General features: G+C 44.6%; 1 protein-coding gene across 5 annotated transcripts in view; it reads left to right on the forward strand.

Annotated features, from left to right (window-relative positions):
- lsp1a (lymphocyte specific protein 1 a) overlaps nt 1-17,646 on the forward strand; it is a 56,875-nt gene extending 39,229 nt beyond the window's left edge. For 4 of the 5 annotated variants that reach the window (XM_040133010.1, XM_040133009.1, XM_040133013.1 and 1 more), the window contains 6 exons: nt 2,850-2,931; nt 5,488-5,625; nt 8,011-8,106; nt 9,015-9,101; nt 9,186-9,285; nt 16,872-17,646. In XM_040133010.1, coding sequence (XP_039988944.1) covers nt 2,850-2,931; nt 5,488-5,625; nt 8,011-8,106; nt 9,015-9,101; nt 9,186-9,285; nt 16,872-16,894 — 526 coding nt within the window. In that variant the 3' untranslated portion in view covers nt 16,895-17,646. The remainder of the gene's footprint in view (nt 1-2,849; nt 2,932-5,487; nt 5,626-8,010; nt 8,107-9,014; nt 9,102-9,185; nt 9,286-16,871) is intronic. The other variant, XM_040133011.1, reaches the window with a different exon arrangement.
- The last annotated feature ends 358 nt before the right edge of the window (nt 17,647-18,004 follow it).

An 18,004-nucleotide genomic window follows, 5' to 3' on the forward strand; every position in this document is an offset into this window, starting at 1 on the left:
AATGCTGAGGTTTTGTGCAGAGCAGCACAACAGGCAGCGAATCAAGATACGGTCGGCTACGGAGCCGCAGACTGCCTTTAATCAATTCTACTAAAGAAACAAAAACAAACCAGAACAGATTGACTTGAAGATTGATCCGAGTCTTTGGAAATAAGCAAAGCATCTTGTTTTCTCTTAACAGATGTCTAGGACATGAATTCTTTCATTCAGCCTTTGATTATGCAGGGTGGTCCAGTGAGAGCCGGTCACACAGGACAGTTAAAAGTTCGGGCATATGTCAATATGGGATAAAAGGGAAGTTAACTTTAGGAGAAATCCGGTTTCTACCTGGCATATTTGCCATAAATACGGCTATTGTGGCTCTATGGGGTCGTGCCAACTCTGCACTCGCCACCTCCATTTAGAGATTCGCCTCGAGCTAAGGGCCTCCTGCAAGCTTTCCGAAGGAACATGAGTTTTACCAGAATCATGTCAAAAACTTGTCCCTGAGTCTGATCTAAAGTAGCCGCCAGGAACGGCAATTACGGCCCGCTGCATGGGGATGTCCAGCCAGCAGCGAGACTTTTACCCATCAGACAGTCTCGTCTTTTGATTAACTGATTCATCAAATGCCAGAAAACAGTGAAAAATGGAGGTTCGCAATCACAGGGAGTCTGAAGAGGAGACGTTTGTTAAGTGTCTTAACTTGCCCGACCAATAGTCCAAAACCCAAAGATATTCGGTTTGCAGTGATATAAAACAGAAAAGAAGCCGCAAATCCCCACATTGGGGAAGGTGACACCAGAGAATGATTGGAATTTAGACTGATAAATGACTAACCGTCGATCGATTTATTACTGGCGAATCGTTTCAGCACAAGTGAACTTTCAGCCTCTGCCTGCAGCTCTCCCGGTCGACCCTCCACTGTCTGAAGGTGAACACTGCCGAAGAGGGTCAGACGTGACCTCCCCACCTCTCCCAGTGCATCGCCCTCCTCGGCTGTGATTTATGGCTCTGCCTAACTCCGTCCAGATGCAGGCGGCTGCGTTTGGTCGGCGGGGTACGGCGGCTCCAGGCAGTCTGCAGGAGGTCCGAGGAGTGAAGCCCCTGTGTGGACGCTTTTATTTCGAAAGGACTGTACCAGGAACAGGGAGGATGATCAGAAGAGGCGTGATGGCAGCAGGCAGAGTCTCTGACTCCAGCAGTGTTAGTGCTTCTGAGCGATGAGCTGCACACTGCGAGTTTCCTGGGCCACTACGAGCTTTTTCACCTAAACCTGCAGTAATCGATGGCAGCGGGAACAAGTTGTGAACTCAACATCGACATATCATCCCCCTTTCAGCTGATATGAACTTGTTTGCAAACAGCCGGCAGTTACAGAGCAGCATGATCCCTCATCTGGATCTGGTGTCTGTGTCACCTGATGAATCCAAGTCCAGTACTCCCTCTCTTCTAGCTCTGGTTTTGGTCTCCACCAGCTCCTGAGGGAAACATCTGGATCTTTAGCTGCTGAATGCTCCACTGTGTTTACCGGCTGGTCTCTGACTGTGTCAGTCATTGGACCTGCAATAGATTTATCAAGAAAACAATTTCTTTTTCCAGTTGTACTGTATTTGTGCAACTTTTGGTCGAATCAGAAGCTTTGGTGTCATTTCCTGCCCCTCAGAAAAACATTTCTGGCTACTGACTCAAATACACCGCATTACGTTTTCAGAACTCTTGCTAATCGTCAGACTGATGCCTAGAAACTTCACCTCTGACTTTATTGCTGTAGGCAAAACTCAAATCCGACGGAGTCACACCTTCCAGCAGCGAATGATCATGACACCTTTAGGTGTAAAGCCCCTTTAAAAAGTTGCCGTCACAGAGCGGTGGTGCCTCAGACTTGTTGAAGCGAGTGATTCGGGTGATGAATTAGGTTTCCAGCGCCGCTGTGAAGGAATGACCTCACCCAGCAGCAAACTCCTATCTGGGGCTGTAAAATAAAATTTAAAAAAAAATGTGAGGGGGGAGGGTTTAGAGTTTGGGGAAGATGTTGGAGGTTGAGTTTTGACAGCTGGATGAAAGAATGAAACCCTTCTGGATCCGCAGAGACTGAGACCAAAACATTTTAGACAAACCCTCATTTATTTACCCACAAACCCGGATTTGAGTCAGCGTCAGGACTCCTGGTCCGACTTAAAACTTTTCTGGTTTTGACCTGAGGTGTGAACGTGTAAAAGGGGAGAGGCAGAGAGAAACTGAGCGAAAGCTGAATTCCTCTTCATTTATCGTTGAACTAAGACAAACTTTGTAGGGAAAACTGCAAGACCCAAGTCTGATCTGGTCTGGTCTGGAAAAAGTCTCTGGCAGAGAGTTAATTTTAAGGTTAATTAATTTTTCCCAAATTAAACTGAATATTTAAAATTAGTAGCGTTTGAATTACTTTACATGTTTTTTTCTTATTTCTGCTGAAAGAGAAAAAACTAATCTGATAATATAAAGAAATAAACTAATTACAGACTGTAAGAGTGGGAAAAAAGTTTCCAATGATATCAAATATATCAGGCTGAATTAAGGGGAACTGTGTCTAAAATGATGCACAAGACATCAGGAATATTTCCACGTGATGGAAATAAAAACACTCAGTAAACACATGTTACAGATTCAACGGAGAGCTGAAGCAAGATGACAGAACAAACCCTGTTCACTGTATACAGGTGATATAATGGAGAGAAAGGGTTTTATCCCTTCAAAATGAGTTAAGGGGGAATGTGAGGGAGAAATCAGGGTCTGTGACGGTAAGAAAACCAACACATGACGTTATCGCGCTGAAGAGCGTGACCTAAGATTGTAACCGGTTGCCTTTGTCGCTGTTTTGTTTGAATCAGTAACAGCTTTAAGAAGACGCAGCCTCTCGTCCTGCTGTCCAAGATCGACGACAAGCTGGAGCAGTACGCCCACGCCGTGGAGGTCAGCTCACACGCACACACACACACACACACACACACACACACACACACACACACACACACACACATGGTCTCATGATGGTTCCTTCTTTCCCTGCATCAGTTCGTTTTCCGTCTACGTAGACGCAGTACTAGTTTCCACACAGCCAATCAGATCTTCACATGAAGCGGTAACGCCACCGTCCTATCACAGCCCGATGGTTCCTCTCGCAGTCAGACAGCAGCCGCTGCACAGCGACCCACATGAGCTCTCCTGCCGAAGTCTCCTTCCCGCCTCACTTACAAACCCCAACGCACCGAACACTCGCCGGGGAACGGTGACCTGCTGACCTCAGTTGGCGGGTTAGCTGCTCGTAAACGTAGCCGCGACTGTCGCTTGGGTCTGGTTAGATGCCGCTGTGGCTCTTGCTGTCTGCTCGTGGCCGTGGACGCAGCTTGTCCGTTCCCGCTGCCAGAGCTCAGTCTGCCGGTCGCTGTCAGTCAAAGACAGACGCCGACCCACCTCCTCCAGCTGTTTTCTTCCTCTGAATGATAAAAAATCTATCAACAATAATTACAAAATAAGACAAACTGACATTATACTGACTGCAAAAGAAAGTATCTAAATGGGATTTTAGCTGGAACAGCCCTTTGAAGACTGGACCAAATGTCCTTACTGTCCAAATATGTCCACCCCCCCCAGGCAGAGTGGTTTCACATCCTGTTGGTCTCACTCCTCAGAGAGACATCTGTCTGGAAACGAGGAGGCGGGCAGCTACAAATTAAATTAAATTAAATTAAATTACAATTAAAAATAGAAATAGTCTGGCCCATTGTGAGCTATTTTTATTCATATAAACATAAAAAATAGGATCATTTTATTTACAATGGCCAATATCTCAATCCTACATTTCCCTAAAGGGGCTTTAAAACTCCCCAGAACATCCCAGTAAGGTGGAAAGAAATGGGAGCAACCCCAGGAAGAGCAGCTGAAGAGGGACCCTTCTCCCAGGGTGGACAGACATGCAGTAGATGCCGGGTGTACAAACAGATTCACAGTGTGGACAGTCAGGAAGACAACATTATGGACAGGTTGTAGAGATAGATGACGAAGAAGAGCTGCTGGTAGGTGGATTTTTTTACCGTGGGACAGAGCCGGGCTGAGTGGTTCCCCTGTTTCTAATCTCTACGCTGAGCTAAGCCGCCTGGCTGCTGGCTGCGGACTGACACCAAAGGGGTACCGATCTTCTCATCTTGCTCTCGGCCAGGAAGCAAACAAGCATAAATATATTTATATATATCCCGAACCGTGGAAGTGTCAGTGGCAGTGTTTTCTGCACAGTCAGAGGCTGCTGATGTTCACCTGAACCTTTGGCCCCTCATTGTTTTGAACCGGCTGAAGGGCAGAAGCAGCTCTGACCCTTTTTGTGCTGGAATCACAAATCTCTGCAGCACCTGGGCCACGACCTCACACTGCAGACTATTTCTGCGTGTGTGTCAGACAGATATATGACGGGAAAATACCTGACGCTCAGAGCTCTGTATTTTCATCCTTCCGCTTCACCTCAGGCGGTTCCCAGGCAGATTAACAGCGCGGCGAACGGCCCAAGGTTGATTCCGGACACTTTTAATGATGAAGCGCTGTTGAAAACAAAAAACGGGTTTGGCACAAAGTGCAACAAAGGACAGAAATCACAGGTGTGAAGAAGAAACATCTGTATGTCACACGAGTCTCCCGACCCTTTAGCGTTATTCATAGAAAGTGCAGTTCGAGCCTTGTAAGTATGGAGGTTGCCAATATTAACATTAAATCATTCAATAAAACAGAAATATATTTTTTCTATTCGTATGTTTGTAAAATAAAAATGATAAAGAAGTAAAAAACCCAGTTTTCATGTTTAAAACCGCAGTGGTGCCAAAATGAAACCAAAAACGAAATCTGAACTGACAAATAATCTTCTGTTTACTCTCTTGCATAATGCTGTCATCATGAAAGTGAAACTATCGGACGACGCAGACAATGTGTGACCTCAACCTGAAAATGAAAAAAATTGACATTTTTTCTGCTTTTGTCCTATTTCTAGTAAAAATGAAATGGAAATTTCCTTCCTCGTGGTTATTTTCAAAGAGATTTCTGCAGATGAGGGGGTTTAACAGCCATGACATTTAAAACAGGATTGTGACAAAGTTGAATAATGAAACAGAAATATCAGCGAAGAGAAAAGCTGGTATAAAATATTCCACGACTTGCGATCAATTCAAATCAATGGATGAAAGCAGAAATATCAAATATGATGCAGAGAATGAAAGTCAAATGTTACAGGAAGTCGGAAAGATGAAACGGAGTTTTAAGGAATTACTTAAATGAGTTGAAGTACCAGGAAATGTATCTGGAAACCGTTGGAAGCATTTGAGACCAAAAACTTCATTTATATATAGAGCACTTCAAAAGTTCCCATAATGCTTCACAACCAGAAACTCTTCTGGTGCAGTTATTCTTTGTTGTTTCATACAAACACTTGTTCTCTACACTGAGCAATAGCACACAGGACTAACCCAGGCTCACTCTCTCTCGCAGAACTCCCAGGAGGCCCGGGCAGTGAAGGCATCGCTGGCCGACCTGCCCAGCTCACCTGAGGTCGTCTCCTCCAAGAAGAACCTGTTTGAGGCCGGGGAGGCCTGGAGCCAGAGTCCCGCCAAGGCCGCAACCTGCAAGGTGAGAAAACACTTCCCGGGACCTGGCTGCTTGATAAAGCTGGCGTCCTTAAGGCCCCTGGGTGAAAAGTGACAACATGCCAGACTTTGGCGGCCCCTAGTGGCATCACGAAAGCACTGCGGCCATTTCACATTTCACATTCCAAGTTCCATCCAAGCCCTTTTCAGGCACGGAATGTGCGACGTTGCTGGTTTGCTGCACGGCTGTTAAAACCACGGCTTTGTGCCACCTTGTCCAGACGTGACAGGACATTTAGAGAAAGAGACAACGGGACATGTGCAGCTGGCTTGAATGAAAATTGGCCGTATTTTAGTTTGGTTTTTTTTGGCCCTGGTGGCACCGCAAAGGCAAAACTGATCTGATCTGAGAATAAGCTCCTTCGGCAACTCAGAGTTGGCTCTTCCCCAGTGTTTCGTAGCCTGCTGAACTGGTTATAGTTTGGGTCATAGAACTGGAGATTTAGACGATAGGTTCCCCGCGGTCAGACTCTCTCTACATGAGGCTGGAACAAGACGCGTTTTTCCGCGGCTGCCGTGGTTGTTGTGCTGACCTGACAGAGTTCAGTTCAGGCTCGCGCCGTGTCGAAAGGCGAAACGTTGCCGGTCGGACAGTCGGATCCTACGTCAACGTGACCAGGCTGCTTCTCCAGACGTGAGACCAGCATGTTCCACTTCCAGCAGCGTAACATAAACGGGATTTAGAAAAGCACTTTTGTTCCCGACTTTTCAATTACGCAGGAATCAAAAATGTAAAATTCATCCGTCAGAACGTATTTTTTTAATCCTCTCTACATTTCCCCCTTTGAAATATTGTGCTTTTCCTGGTGTAGTAAAGGAGAGATTGAAAGAGATAAAACTCAAAGCTGCTACAATCACATAAAAGTGGGAAAACGCCAAAGTGGCTTTAATCAGGTTGAGAGATGACGAGAGAGAAACCCGACGTCTTCGCGGTTCCTTCGGCTTCCGGCAGGGCGTCTACATGTGAACATGTGCGCGGCGCACACTTCAGACACGGAGAGTATCACCGTGACGGCGGCGTGGAGAGATGAAAGGAACAGCTGATGCCGCAGGGGATCCGCAGTAATCAAATACAAAAGTCAGGCTGCAACTCAAAGAGGCTGAGAACCAGCGGATTTTCACTCGAGTGAAGCTTTCGCCAGATCAGATATGGAAATTCTACACACGGGGATTCAATCAAATATCTAATTTAGCAAACTACTTGGCGATAATGAGCGTCGGCGAACGATCAGAATAAAGGTAAACAGCTGCAAAAGATGTAAATGTGAACACAACCCCGCAGCCGAAATGTGCCGAGACAGATTAGTCGGTCTGGCCGACCTCAGAGCAACAACCTCACACGTCTAATTGTAGCTCCTGGCAGCCGATCTGAGACTCTCCTGTGTTTAATATCATTCTGCTTAATTGAAAGTCTCTGAGGTAAGCAGACAGACAGGCAGACAGACAGGCAGACAGACAGACTGGTGTCTGAGTGGTGGTAATGAGCCCCGAGCTGAGAAAGTCACACTGTGGTATTTAATTTTAAAATTAGCCAAGTTGTAAGAAAAATAAAACCAAAAACCTTTTATCAAACTGGACAAAACACTTGTGAAAAGTGAGAGAAGCAGAAAAAAAACCAGCGGCTCACTGTCGCTGTTCTAGTCTAACGAAGTCCCCCGTCACATCTCCCTTTGATCCAGTAACATGCAGGACACACAACGACATCTATGTGACCCGCAAACTAACGGGGTTATTTTAAAAACGGGCTACATGTCCTTCAGGAGGGTCGGGGGTTCAGAGCAGTTGGGAGCCTCTGGGACTTGTTAGTCCTTCGGCTCGTGGCGATTCGGTGCGAACCACTGAAACAATATGATGTATGTAAAGATATGTTCTTACATAAAGTTTGTCCAGGCAAGTGAGCGAAAGCCAGTGGTCAGCGGGGCCCCGCGGATCATCTCTGCCATGCAGCAGGTGGAACGTTTGAGCGCTATCAGTAGGACGTCCAGGGTCAAGTAAACCGGTAGTTCGCACCATAACGTGGCAAGAAAACTTTTATCGGCGACGAGTGACAGAAAATCGACGGTATTGTTGCCTCTTCCTGCGGAGGCCTCCACGCAGAGCTCTCAAGCCTCCCCAGGGACCTACCTGCGCTCTTCGGCTCTCGTTATAAAGTGAGGATTTTCTCCGTAGCTACCGTCTCCGCTCCCTCGTCCCCCAATTTCCTTGGCGTTGCTGTGGAAACGGACGACGAGGGGACGTTCAGAACAAAAGCAGCCGACTGAAAACTCATCAAACTGCTTCGAAAGCTGTGATACTGTGATGTTTCCACCCAGAACAGGTCCCCGGACTTAACGAAGCATCTCCTCCTCTTTGTTTTTTTCTGAATCAGGACGCCGACGGTCTGAAGGTGGGCGTGGCCAGCCTGATCACCCAGTGGGTAAAAGGCCCCTCTGACGGCAGCAGACAGTCGCCCTGCAAACCAACAGTGAGTCTCAAACGCAGCGTGAGCATGTTCAAGTCTCCCTCCCTCAGCTCCGACGTGTCGAGTTTATGAAGCCGCTTTCCATTTCTTCCTCGTGTGTTTGGCCCCGTTTAGTCAAAGCCTCTGAGCAGGAACTTGAGGAGCTTGGAACCGAACGGCGGTTCGTGCCAAATCCAAAAACCGTCTGCAGTCGCCGTGGAAAACAATCTTTTATTGGCTTTCTCTTGATTGAACCTCAAAGTGAAGGGAACATGTATGTGAACAACGTTTCTGGTTCCTGAGATGTGAGGGGTTTTACTGAACAGAGCAGCTGCAGTGGAAACACATCCTGGGCTGAGGTTTCCCCCTTGTGGAGAAACAAGATACAGCAGCGGTTAAAACAGCTTCTCTCTCTGCTGCAACTTAGGGGAAAAATATTTTATCCATGGATTCGCTTGGATCAGAGACAAACTTCTGTCTAAGTATTTCAAATTGATCAAAAGAATATTTAGAAACCACTGGAAAGTCATTTAGGTCAGAAAGAACATGCTTTTCTCAACTTAACAAAAACAAAGTGTCTGAATTGATCTTTTTTTTTTATTTGTATCTGGCTCGGATGCATCAAAAGGATCTAAGGCAGAAACTCTGACTGTAAAAACACAGACTTTTAAAGGGAGGATGTGTTTTAGTGTTTGTGTCGATGAGGGTAGACTAAGTAACAGAAACACTTGTCCCTGTGGTGCAGTAAAGTCCAGCAGCACCACAAACCACATCCCTCCAGAACGACCGTACAGATCAGCGCTTCTTTAAACCCCCCCCGTCCCCTTCGCGTAGCGAGGACCTGTTGCAGGGCTGTCGCCTCAGGCGGCGTCCGCTTTAGCTGAACTCAGAACACCAACCTGCTCTCTGCTGATCTTTGATTGGTTGGTCAGGATGTGAGGCCCGGAGACGTGATGCAGAAAAAGAACATGTGGGAGATCATCGGAGACTCATCGGGGAGGCCGGGACAAAGAGCCCAGGTGGGCACACACACATTACGCTGAAACACATTTAATCCAAGTACGATGACTATATTATAAACCAAATCTGAATCTCTCCCTCAGGGCTCAGCAGCTGGTAAAAAGTACAAATTTGTCGTCACTGGTCACGGCAAGTACGAGAAGATCCCTGTGGACGACGAGAACGGGGGAGACTTCACCAACGGTAAGTCTGGTGAGATGACCGGCGGTAGAGCCGGCGTCTCTACGGCCTACGACTAAAGTCTCGTCCCTCGTGTGGGGATCAGTGGTGAAACCACTGGACATAACACAGTCCACTCTTCAGAGAGACAGTGGCTGTGAATTCAAGTGTAAAGACAGCAGAGATTGGAATTTGGTGAAATATTTAATGTATTGAAGTAACTAATATAGCGAGAGCGAAGTCATTTGGCTTTTAAAAAAAAAAGGTTTTGTCCTGTAGGGCAGGAAATAAACCGCAGTAAAGTTGGCAAAAGGATAATAAGACATTTTCCGTGATCTGTGTTAACTTGCGAAACTCGTTTCCCATCTTCCATCTCTGATGTGAACATAGCCTGCGACATGGTAAAGACCAAAAAGAGCCAAGACGCCTCATGTGAATCTAATCTTCAGCCTGAACTGTGGCTCGTCTCACTCTGCGTCCACTTTATGTAGAGGAAACAGAGTGTTTTTACTTTTATTTTATTTTTTTTGCCACTTGGAGCAAAGATGTAGAAAGAGAAGAAAGTATGAGGAGCCTCAGCAGCCAGAAAACAAAAACCAGAGCCGTCTGATCATCTCTGTCCCCAGCTGCTTTCTTATCCAGAAGTCACGTCGGCCCGACAGGCTGATGCTGCGTTTGTCCGGGTGACGCCAAAAAAACACCTTACTGAGGAGCAAGTGTGTGTGTGTGTGTGTGTGTGTGTGTGTGAGAGGTAGCGAAGTTGTGATACCCTGCTTCAGTAACTAACGTCACTGCTCCGTCCTGGGAAACCACCGAAGCGGGTCAACTATAAACCTCCGTGCCCTGCGTGGGTCAGGTTTTTTTTTAGAGGTGTGTTCTATGAGGGGAATTAAACACGCCTCACACCTCAGTACCAAAACGATGACTTACGAAGAGGCTCGTGTCTCTAGGAGCTGAGAGGATAAAAAAAGGGAAGACAGAATAGTTTCAGCTTCAACGGCCACACTGCAGGTTTTTCTCAGGCCTGGGAAAAAACAAAAAAACGACTCCAGCATTTTATTTATTTCACCACTTTGCTGCCAGAAAACGGTAGAAATGTTCGACGTTTTCGTACAGAGAGCTTCACATAAGAAAACAACACAGTTCAAAGTGTCTCCCTTTAAATAAAAGCTCAGTGATAATACAGTTCGGTAGAGTAGATGAGCTGTAACACATCAGTCACAGCTGTAAAAGAAGCTGCACGTACAGTATCTTAGATCCAATACATTTGGGCAGACTTTTTCTTTTTCTTTCTTTTTTTTTGCCAGATGAATGTAAAACTAAGATTTCAGACTTGTTTATAGCCCATCCAGTGTCAGCCCTTTGATTCTCCTCCCAAAACTAGAAAACTGGAAAATGAATAAATAAACAAAACAATCGAAAATCTTAATTTTACATTGATTTGACATATTTTTCAATTCCGGAATTTTTTTACACGGAAAATGAAAGTAAGAGGTGCTACACAGACCATGAATGATGGGAAAAAGCGTTCCAATCAGGTGCACTCATTCAAATGGGAAAAATAAGCTCTCCCCAATCTGTCTTGTATTTGCAGCTCAGTGCTCGACATTACACTTTCACGAGAAACCGCTAAACACGAGGGGGAAACTCTGCTTAAGATTTATTTTTGAAAGTGTCAACAGGTTCCGATTCCTTCAGAGAAGAGAACCACGGAAAATCTACCCGCTAAGGTTTACATTTTCAAAAACTGTACCTGAAGTAAATCCCTAACTCCAGCACACACATTAGAAATCATTAGAAAGAACATTAGAAAAGAAAAAGAAAAAAAAAAAAAAAACCCCTCTGGCGTCACCCAGCGGGTTCTAGAATAAAACTAGGAAAATAAAATGCCCGCCCAGCATCACAGTCATCTGAAACCCTTCTATGCATCTTGACCTTTGACCCCACAGTTCGGTATCCCGCTGACCCCCATCACGGCGGAGGCTGCTCTTCGTCGTTCCTATTCTCCAACTGCTTTCACGAGCTTTCCGCTCGGCGGTCTTCTTCAAGTCACAATGAAATAGGTCCTTTTTTGAACCGGCAGGAACACCAGGGACCCTTGTCTGCCCTACATTGTGTCTACGTGGACTGTGAAAGCAGCCGCTTCAGTCCAACGTCAGCGTGGCACAGGATGCGTTTCGGTGCTTCATGATTTGGCAGCACTTAGAGCCCCATACAGAGTCAACGCGGTCGCGCGCTGTAGTTCGACGAAAGCTTGACGACCGGCTGCGTAGAAATACAGTTTGGGTTTGGGCTACCGAAACGCGATCCTTCGCCTCCGTCAGCGTGGCACAGGATGCGTTTGGGTGCTTCGTGATTTGGCAGCACTTAGAGCCCCATACACAGTCACCGCGGTCACGCGCTGTAGTTCGACGAAAGCTTGACGACCGGCTGCGTAGAAAAACAGTTTGGGTTTCAGCTACCGAAACGCGATCCTTCGCGCACCTCGTGCAAATGTTTGAATGAATTAAAATTCGAGTGCATCTCATCCATCAGGACTCATTTTTATCAGAAAGCCTATTCTGACACTTTAACTATGTTTTTATACTGTTTTGGTCGTATTTTCCTGTTCTCCTCAATGTTTTATTGCTGTATTCTGTGTTATACGTTTAAATTCCTAATCCATTTACGTTAGCGTTTTTACAGTTTAGTCTTTTTGCAGTTTTGTAACTCTGGAAGAACTCAGCAAGATCGTCCTGATATACTGTGCCTTCGTCTATTCACTGAGCAACTGCTCTTTACTATTTTAACAGTAAGTTACAATTCAGAATCGAATCGAGTACAAGTTGATGGTAACATCACGACATAGACTAGTTATACTTGGTATTAAACTATCACAGCTGTTACAGATTTCAGTAATCTCCCTCCTCACCGCCTTTTCCATCCAATCGGTCTTTTGGACTGACATCCGATTGCTGTACCCCTTTAACTGATCCGTCCCTGCATTGCGTCCCCGCCAAAGTCAAATAGAGGAATCTACATGCTCTTAAAAGGTTATTTCATCATGACTTTAAGAAAGTTCATTCATAAAACTTAACCATCTACAGCCTAAAAAAAAAAAAAAAAACAAATATCATGTCACCCTGCATGTACATCCCTTAACTAGTGAGAGGTCTTACCCTGAGGCAAGTAGCACCATTTTGAATAAAACTGGATATTTGAGCGATTCATTAAAAGAGAAACAGAAGTTTTCTCTTTAAGAAATGATTTGTCTTAAAATCATTAAGTCTTAATTTTTTTAACCTTTTTATCTATCTATAAAAATACAGATGTTTTAATTATTGTTTGCTAGAAGTTGATTTCTTTTACTAAAAAGCAACTCTAAGCTTTCCATTACAAATAATAATCACAGTCTCAGTTTCACAATTTTCTTTACATTTTCCAAATATTTTCTAATCCATAACATACATAACAGTCTATAGTTACTGTGAACATGTGATGAAAGGAACAAATGAGATGCTCTGACATTACTTAAAACACAAAGGCTTTAATCTGACGTGACGTCTGAATGACTTTAAGACAAATGTGGCTCTCTCTTCCCGGCTGATCCACAAATACAAACATTTAACATCCAGACAACCAGTCACGCAAATGCAACGTAAAAAGCATTTGTCAAGTATAAAGTTGAGGCCGAATTTTCTACAACACTGCCACAAACATCATTCGTTTAACACAGAGACTAAGACTCAAGACCTGTACATTATTTCTATTGCTAAGATTTCTGCACCTGTACATTCAACACCAACTTTTTTCTTTACATTTTCATCTCAGCACTTCACATTAGACGTGGCTTAAGTAGAAGTGAAACCCCTCGCCGTTCTATTAAAGTCTTTTGGTTCCTCTTCTTTACCTTTCCGCCCAATCAGACCCATTTCAAACACAGTTGAAATTTTCGTCACCGGCCTCGAGGCCGCCTCTCTAAGCTTTTTAGCATCAAACTTTGGACTAAAAAGCAGCACAGGCAGCCGGTACGCAAATGAGGGTATGTCTTTCACCTCATCCTTTATCTCCTCCTTCTTCTCCACCTCGCTTTTGTTTAACTCGATCTGATGCATGATGTTCTCTTTGGTGGAAAACATTTGGAAGAGGACGGCGTCCCACATCTTTGTTGCCTTGGGAGTGTCTTTGGTTTGGTTCTTGTCCTGAGTGCCAGGCTCATCGTCGGCCTTCTCGTCAGCCTTATTGACCTCATTCTGGTCCTGCCCAGTGGTCTCCTTCTGAAAGCCATTCTCTGGAAATTTGGGCTCCTCCTGCTCCACTACCATGTGTTTCTTGAGTCGAGACCAACCATTCACTTTCAATTCCATTCCCTTCGGCTTTTGTATGACTCTAGGAAGGGACTCGGCTGCTGGGAGAGAGTCCTTTTTCTCCAGTGCAGATTTAACTGCTGTTTCTGCTTTCTTATGTTTTCCTTTGCCTTCACTTTCTGCTGATTCAGCAGCAGGTGCTTTAGCAGGCAGCGCAGGCGCCGCAGAGCTCGGCTTTGAGCCCTCGGCTTTAGTCCTGGTGGCAGACACAGGTTTCAGTGACTCTGAGAAAGCTGAAACGTCAGCTTTTGTCCCAGTTCCAGCTATCTGCTCGGCAGTCTGGACTTTGTCTTTGCCTAAAAGTTTCTTCGCTGCCTTCAGAGGATCTTGGTCACCACCTTTGGGAAGAGGATGTTTGGCTTCAGGAGGTTTTGTCTTTGGTTCAACAGCTTCTTGAACTGGTGTTTCCACCCTCTGTTTCACAGGAGTTTTCACCTCTGCTGTTGGAGGTTTAGCCTTTGCTTTTTCTTGAATCACCCTTTCTTCCTGTTTTGCTGTAACCTGACTGGATACCAAACTTTTTTCTTGTGTTAACGTTGCTCCTGTGGTGTCAGATGCTTGTGAAACAACAATAATAGGGATTGAGGGGGTGGTGGAAACCTTCTCATCTCTTAGACGGGGTTTGTCTACATCTTTAGGGGTTTCTTTGACTTTAGACACCTCAGCTCTTGAAGGTGCTTTCCCAGACGGTTCTTGGCTCGTTGTTTGACATTCTGCTGATCCCTCTTTTGTAACTTTACTCTCCTCTTGAGTCGCTGTCTTAGAACTCAAGATACCAAATACTGGAGAGTAAGTTTTGATTCCACCATAAGCAGCATATTCAGTCGGTGTCAATCCACGATAAGCAGACTTTGACTTCTGAGCCGCTTGGGTTGGAGTTTTAGGTCTCTGAAAGGATACAGGTGATGCACTAGTTGGTGTCCTTGGTCTTTTATAGCCAGGTGATGTGGGCCTAAGTCGGGACGCTTCATATGTTGGAGTCTTAGGCCTCTGATAGCCGTAATAAATCACTGCTGGTGTTGTTGGCTCAGATGTAGGAGTTTTAGGTCTTTGAGAGCCATCTGGAGCAGGTGGGATCTTTTCTCTTGTCAGAACAGGCTCTGATCTTGACTTTGTAATACTTTTTTGGATAGTTTTAGCTTCAGGTGTGACATCTGAATGAATGTCCCCATTCACAATTATTTCAGTAGGCTTAGACTCAGTAGTCATCACACTTTGGGAAGCAGACAAACTGCTTACAGCAGAAGCTGTTTTGGGGGTTCTTGACCTTTCTGGCTGTACTGTGACTGGTGACACTGCAAACAAGAGAGGATTGGGTCTTGAGATTTCAAAAACAGGTGTTGTAGCCCGGGTCACATGGAACGCTGGACACTTAGGCCGTCCTGCTGAAGTTCTTGATGTTTGGAACTCATAAGTTGGTGTTATGACTCTGATTTCAGATGTTGGAGTAGCTCTTTTTATTTCAGACGTTGGGGTGGATCTTTTGATTTCAAGTGTTGGAGTAGCTCTTTTGATTTCAGACGTTGGGGTGGATCTTTTGATTTCAAGTGTTGGAGTAGCTCTTTTGATTTCAGATGTTGGGGTGGATCTTTTGATTTCAGGAGTAGGAGTTACAACTGTATTGATCTCTGCTGTTGGTGTAGTGCGCCTTTTAATTTCTGAAATTGGTGTTTTTCTCTGGGGATCTGTGCCCAGAAAAGGAAGCTGAGCCGTCTGTGTCGTACCTCTCCTGACCTGAGACGCCGGAGTCAAATCTTGTTTTGTTTCTGTTGGTATTTTATTTTGAGGCACTGTGTTGCCAATAGCAGTTAATTCAGCTGTGTCGTACACTGGTGTGGTCCTGGATGTCTCGTAGTACGATGTACTCGCTGTGTACATCCTAATTTGAGGGACATCAAACATAGGTTTGGGTGACCTTGAGGGTTCGGTTGCGTTGAATGTTGGACGAGGACTTCTGGATTTGACGAGCGGGGTCAACACAGTGATAGGTCTAATCAAAGCTTGACCTCCTGCTGCTCGATATGGAGTCGGACCTGGACTTACAGGTTTTGGATGTGAAGTTACTACAGCTGCAGCAGGTCTTAGACCAACATGAGTTTCAGCAAATGTGCTAAAAGCTGGCCTCTTCACTTCATCAGCTGGTACTGTTGTCTCAGGCACATAAGAAGCTGACAGAGAAATTTGGGGTACCACCGGCTGGGCGACTGGCCCCAGAACTGATGCAGAATACGAAGAAACTGTGCTGACATGTTGCGCGTAAGAGTACGATGGGATTGCTACTGTCTGAGGTGAGAACCTTCCCGCTCTGCCATAAGCTGCACGCTGTGGGTAAGGGGACGCCACATGTTGATACAGTGGCCTGACAGTGAACCGTGCAGGCTGCCGGACACTGTAGCGGTTGGATGGTGTCTCCGGAGTCCGGGGTGGGGTAGAGTGGTCACTGTGCTCGAGGTCAGGGCTTGCTTCATTCACTGGGGAAAGGCTGGAGCGGAAAGGCGCCGCGGACTGCGACGCCTGAGCGGAGGTCTTTTTCTTGGCTGTTCTCTTTAGGAGCTTCTGAAGCCGAAGATTGTCCTTTCCAGGCTTTGGCAGCAGCGGGGGAGGGTACTGCTGGGAAAGCAGGCCCAGATGGGTGACAGCACTGTACGCGACAGCCATGAGCGCTTCGGCACCCTGTGGTGAAAAGAGCAAAATCTGTTAGAAAAGGTAGATTCGTAGCGAGTCATGATCAAACCATTTGTCAAGTGTAAAGTTCAGTTCTACAATGTGACTAAAACTCTAGACCTGTATATACATATAATATAACTTAAAAATACCATGTATGTTCTCTTCAGTTTTTATATGCAGTTTTAAATTTAAATCCATTTTAAATTTTTTAAACCTAATTTTAATCCTCAATAGTCACTTCATCCTGAACAAGTAGGCAAAAAAATACTAACCGATGAAATCATCACATTTTAAAAAAATCCTTCCTCTTCTTCTGCTGTCTATCTATTCTATCACATTAAACTCAATTTGTTTAAAGTAAAGAAACATGCCAGACCCAACATTCAACAGGCAATGCATCATATTAAGAAAGAAAATGCTCCATATCATTGGCCCCCTGAAAAAAAAACCCTAAAAGTCTCAAATTTAAGTTGATGAAGCCTTTGTGAACTCTGTCGTTTGATCGGCCTAAAAGTGTTCAAACCTAAAACTTTCTGAAAGGAAACTAAACAGCAATGTGGACTACTTTGCAATATTTTCTTTTTGTCTTTTTTGCAGATTTATGTCATGGTGATTACTGAGCAGGTGTCATCGCCTCAGGTTGTCTCCACCTTGATCTCACAAAAACATCTGCTGGCTATAAAGATGTCTTACAGAAGAAGCTCTACAACAGTTACAATCTCACTATTTCATTTATATCCAATAAATCACCTTTTCTGACTCTCAGTTGGACATGTACAAACTCAACAGCTCCAAAATATTTGATCATAAAATGTCTACATTTGTTCAATTTCCTCTTTGTTTTTGTATTTTCTGACGCTCTGTTTCTATTATTATGTAGATATCTGACTGTGAGCTTTACCGTTCCTCTTTTTTTCTCCAGTACAATGTTTGGATGAATCATTCCTAATGGTCGGTCCTTGTATGATGGTGTGTAGGGAAATTTAAAAGTCTTTTGAAAAGAAAAAGTTTACATTTTCCAGTTATTTAGGATTAAAAGATCACACAATGTAATGTTATCTTCTCTGCTCTTACACTCTGGCTAAAGAACAATCTGAACAATCTTGCCTATGGACAGTTTCACAGTTCATGCTGATGACAGTTTATCATCTTCTGGCTCTCTCTGCGCAGCCATGTACCTAAAATGGATTTGGTATCTTTTACATCACAACAACCTTTGTCACCTGGACACCTGATGTGTACAATCAAATTCTATTTCCTGTGTATGTTTTAGTTTAACTCACTGGTTCCTTCAGCTCTGTCTCTGTCCTTTATCAGACATATTTCACCTTTAATGTTCATTTACTGAGATTTCTGCTTGTATGTGTTTGTAACCCCTTTTCTTAAATAAATTAAAATCATTTTCTACTTTAGCAGTGCCCTCCATTTTATCTCATTTTGGTTTATAGTTATTGTTAAACGATCAAACTGCTGGAGCCTAAACACAATGATGCTGTATCTTTTGGCATCTGAAAAGTTCGCCAATCTTATTCGTCTACTTTGGTCACAGGCAACATGCATGAACAAATATTATTTTTTTTCCATAAAATCGTCAGTGGCGAATCATGGTCCCCAGAGGATGATTACTAGTGGTTTTTGTGATCCCTTGATCTTTCTTGTAGCGCTACCATCAGGCCAATTTTTTATGTGCCACACAAAAACCATCAAAATCTTACGATAAAACTTCCTAA

Source organism: Xiphias gladius, chromosome 8 (genome assembly GCF_016859285.1).
Source record: "Xiphias gladius isolate SHS-SW01 ecotype Sanya breed wild chromosome 8, ASM1685928v1, whole genome shotgun sequence".
Taxonomy (NCBI): domain Eukaryota; kingdom Metazoa; phylum Chordata; class Actinopteri; order Istiophoriformes; family Xiphiidae; genus Xiphias; species Xiphias gladius.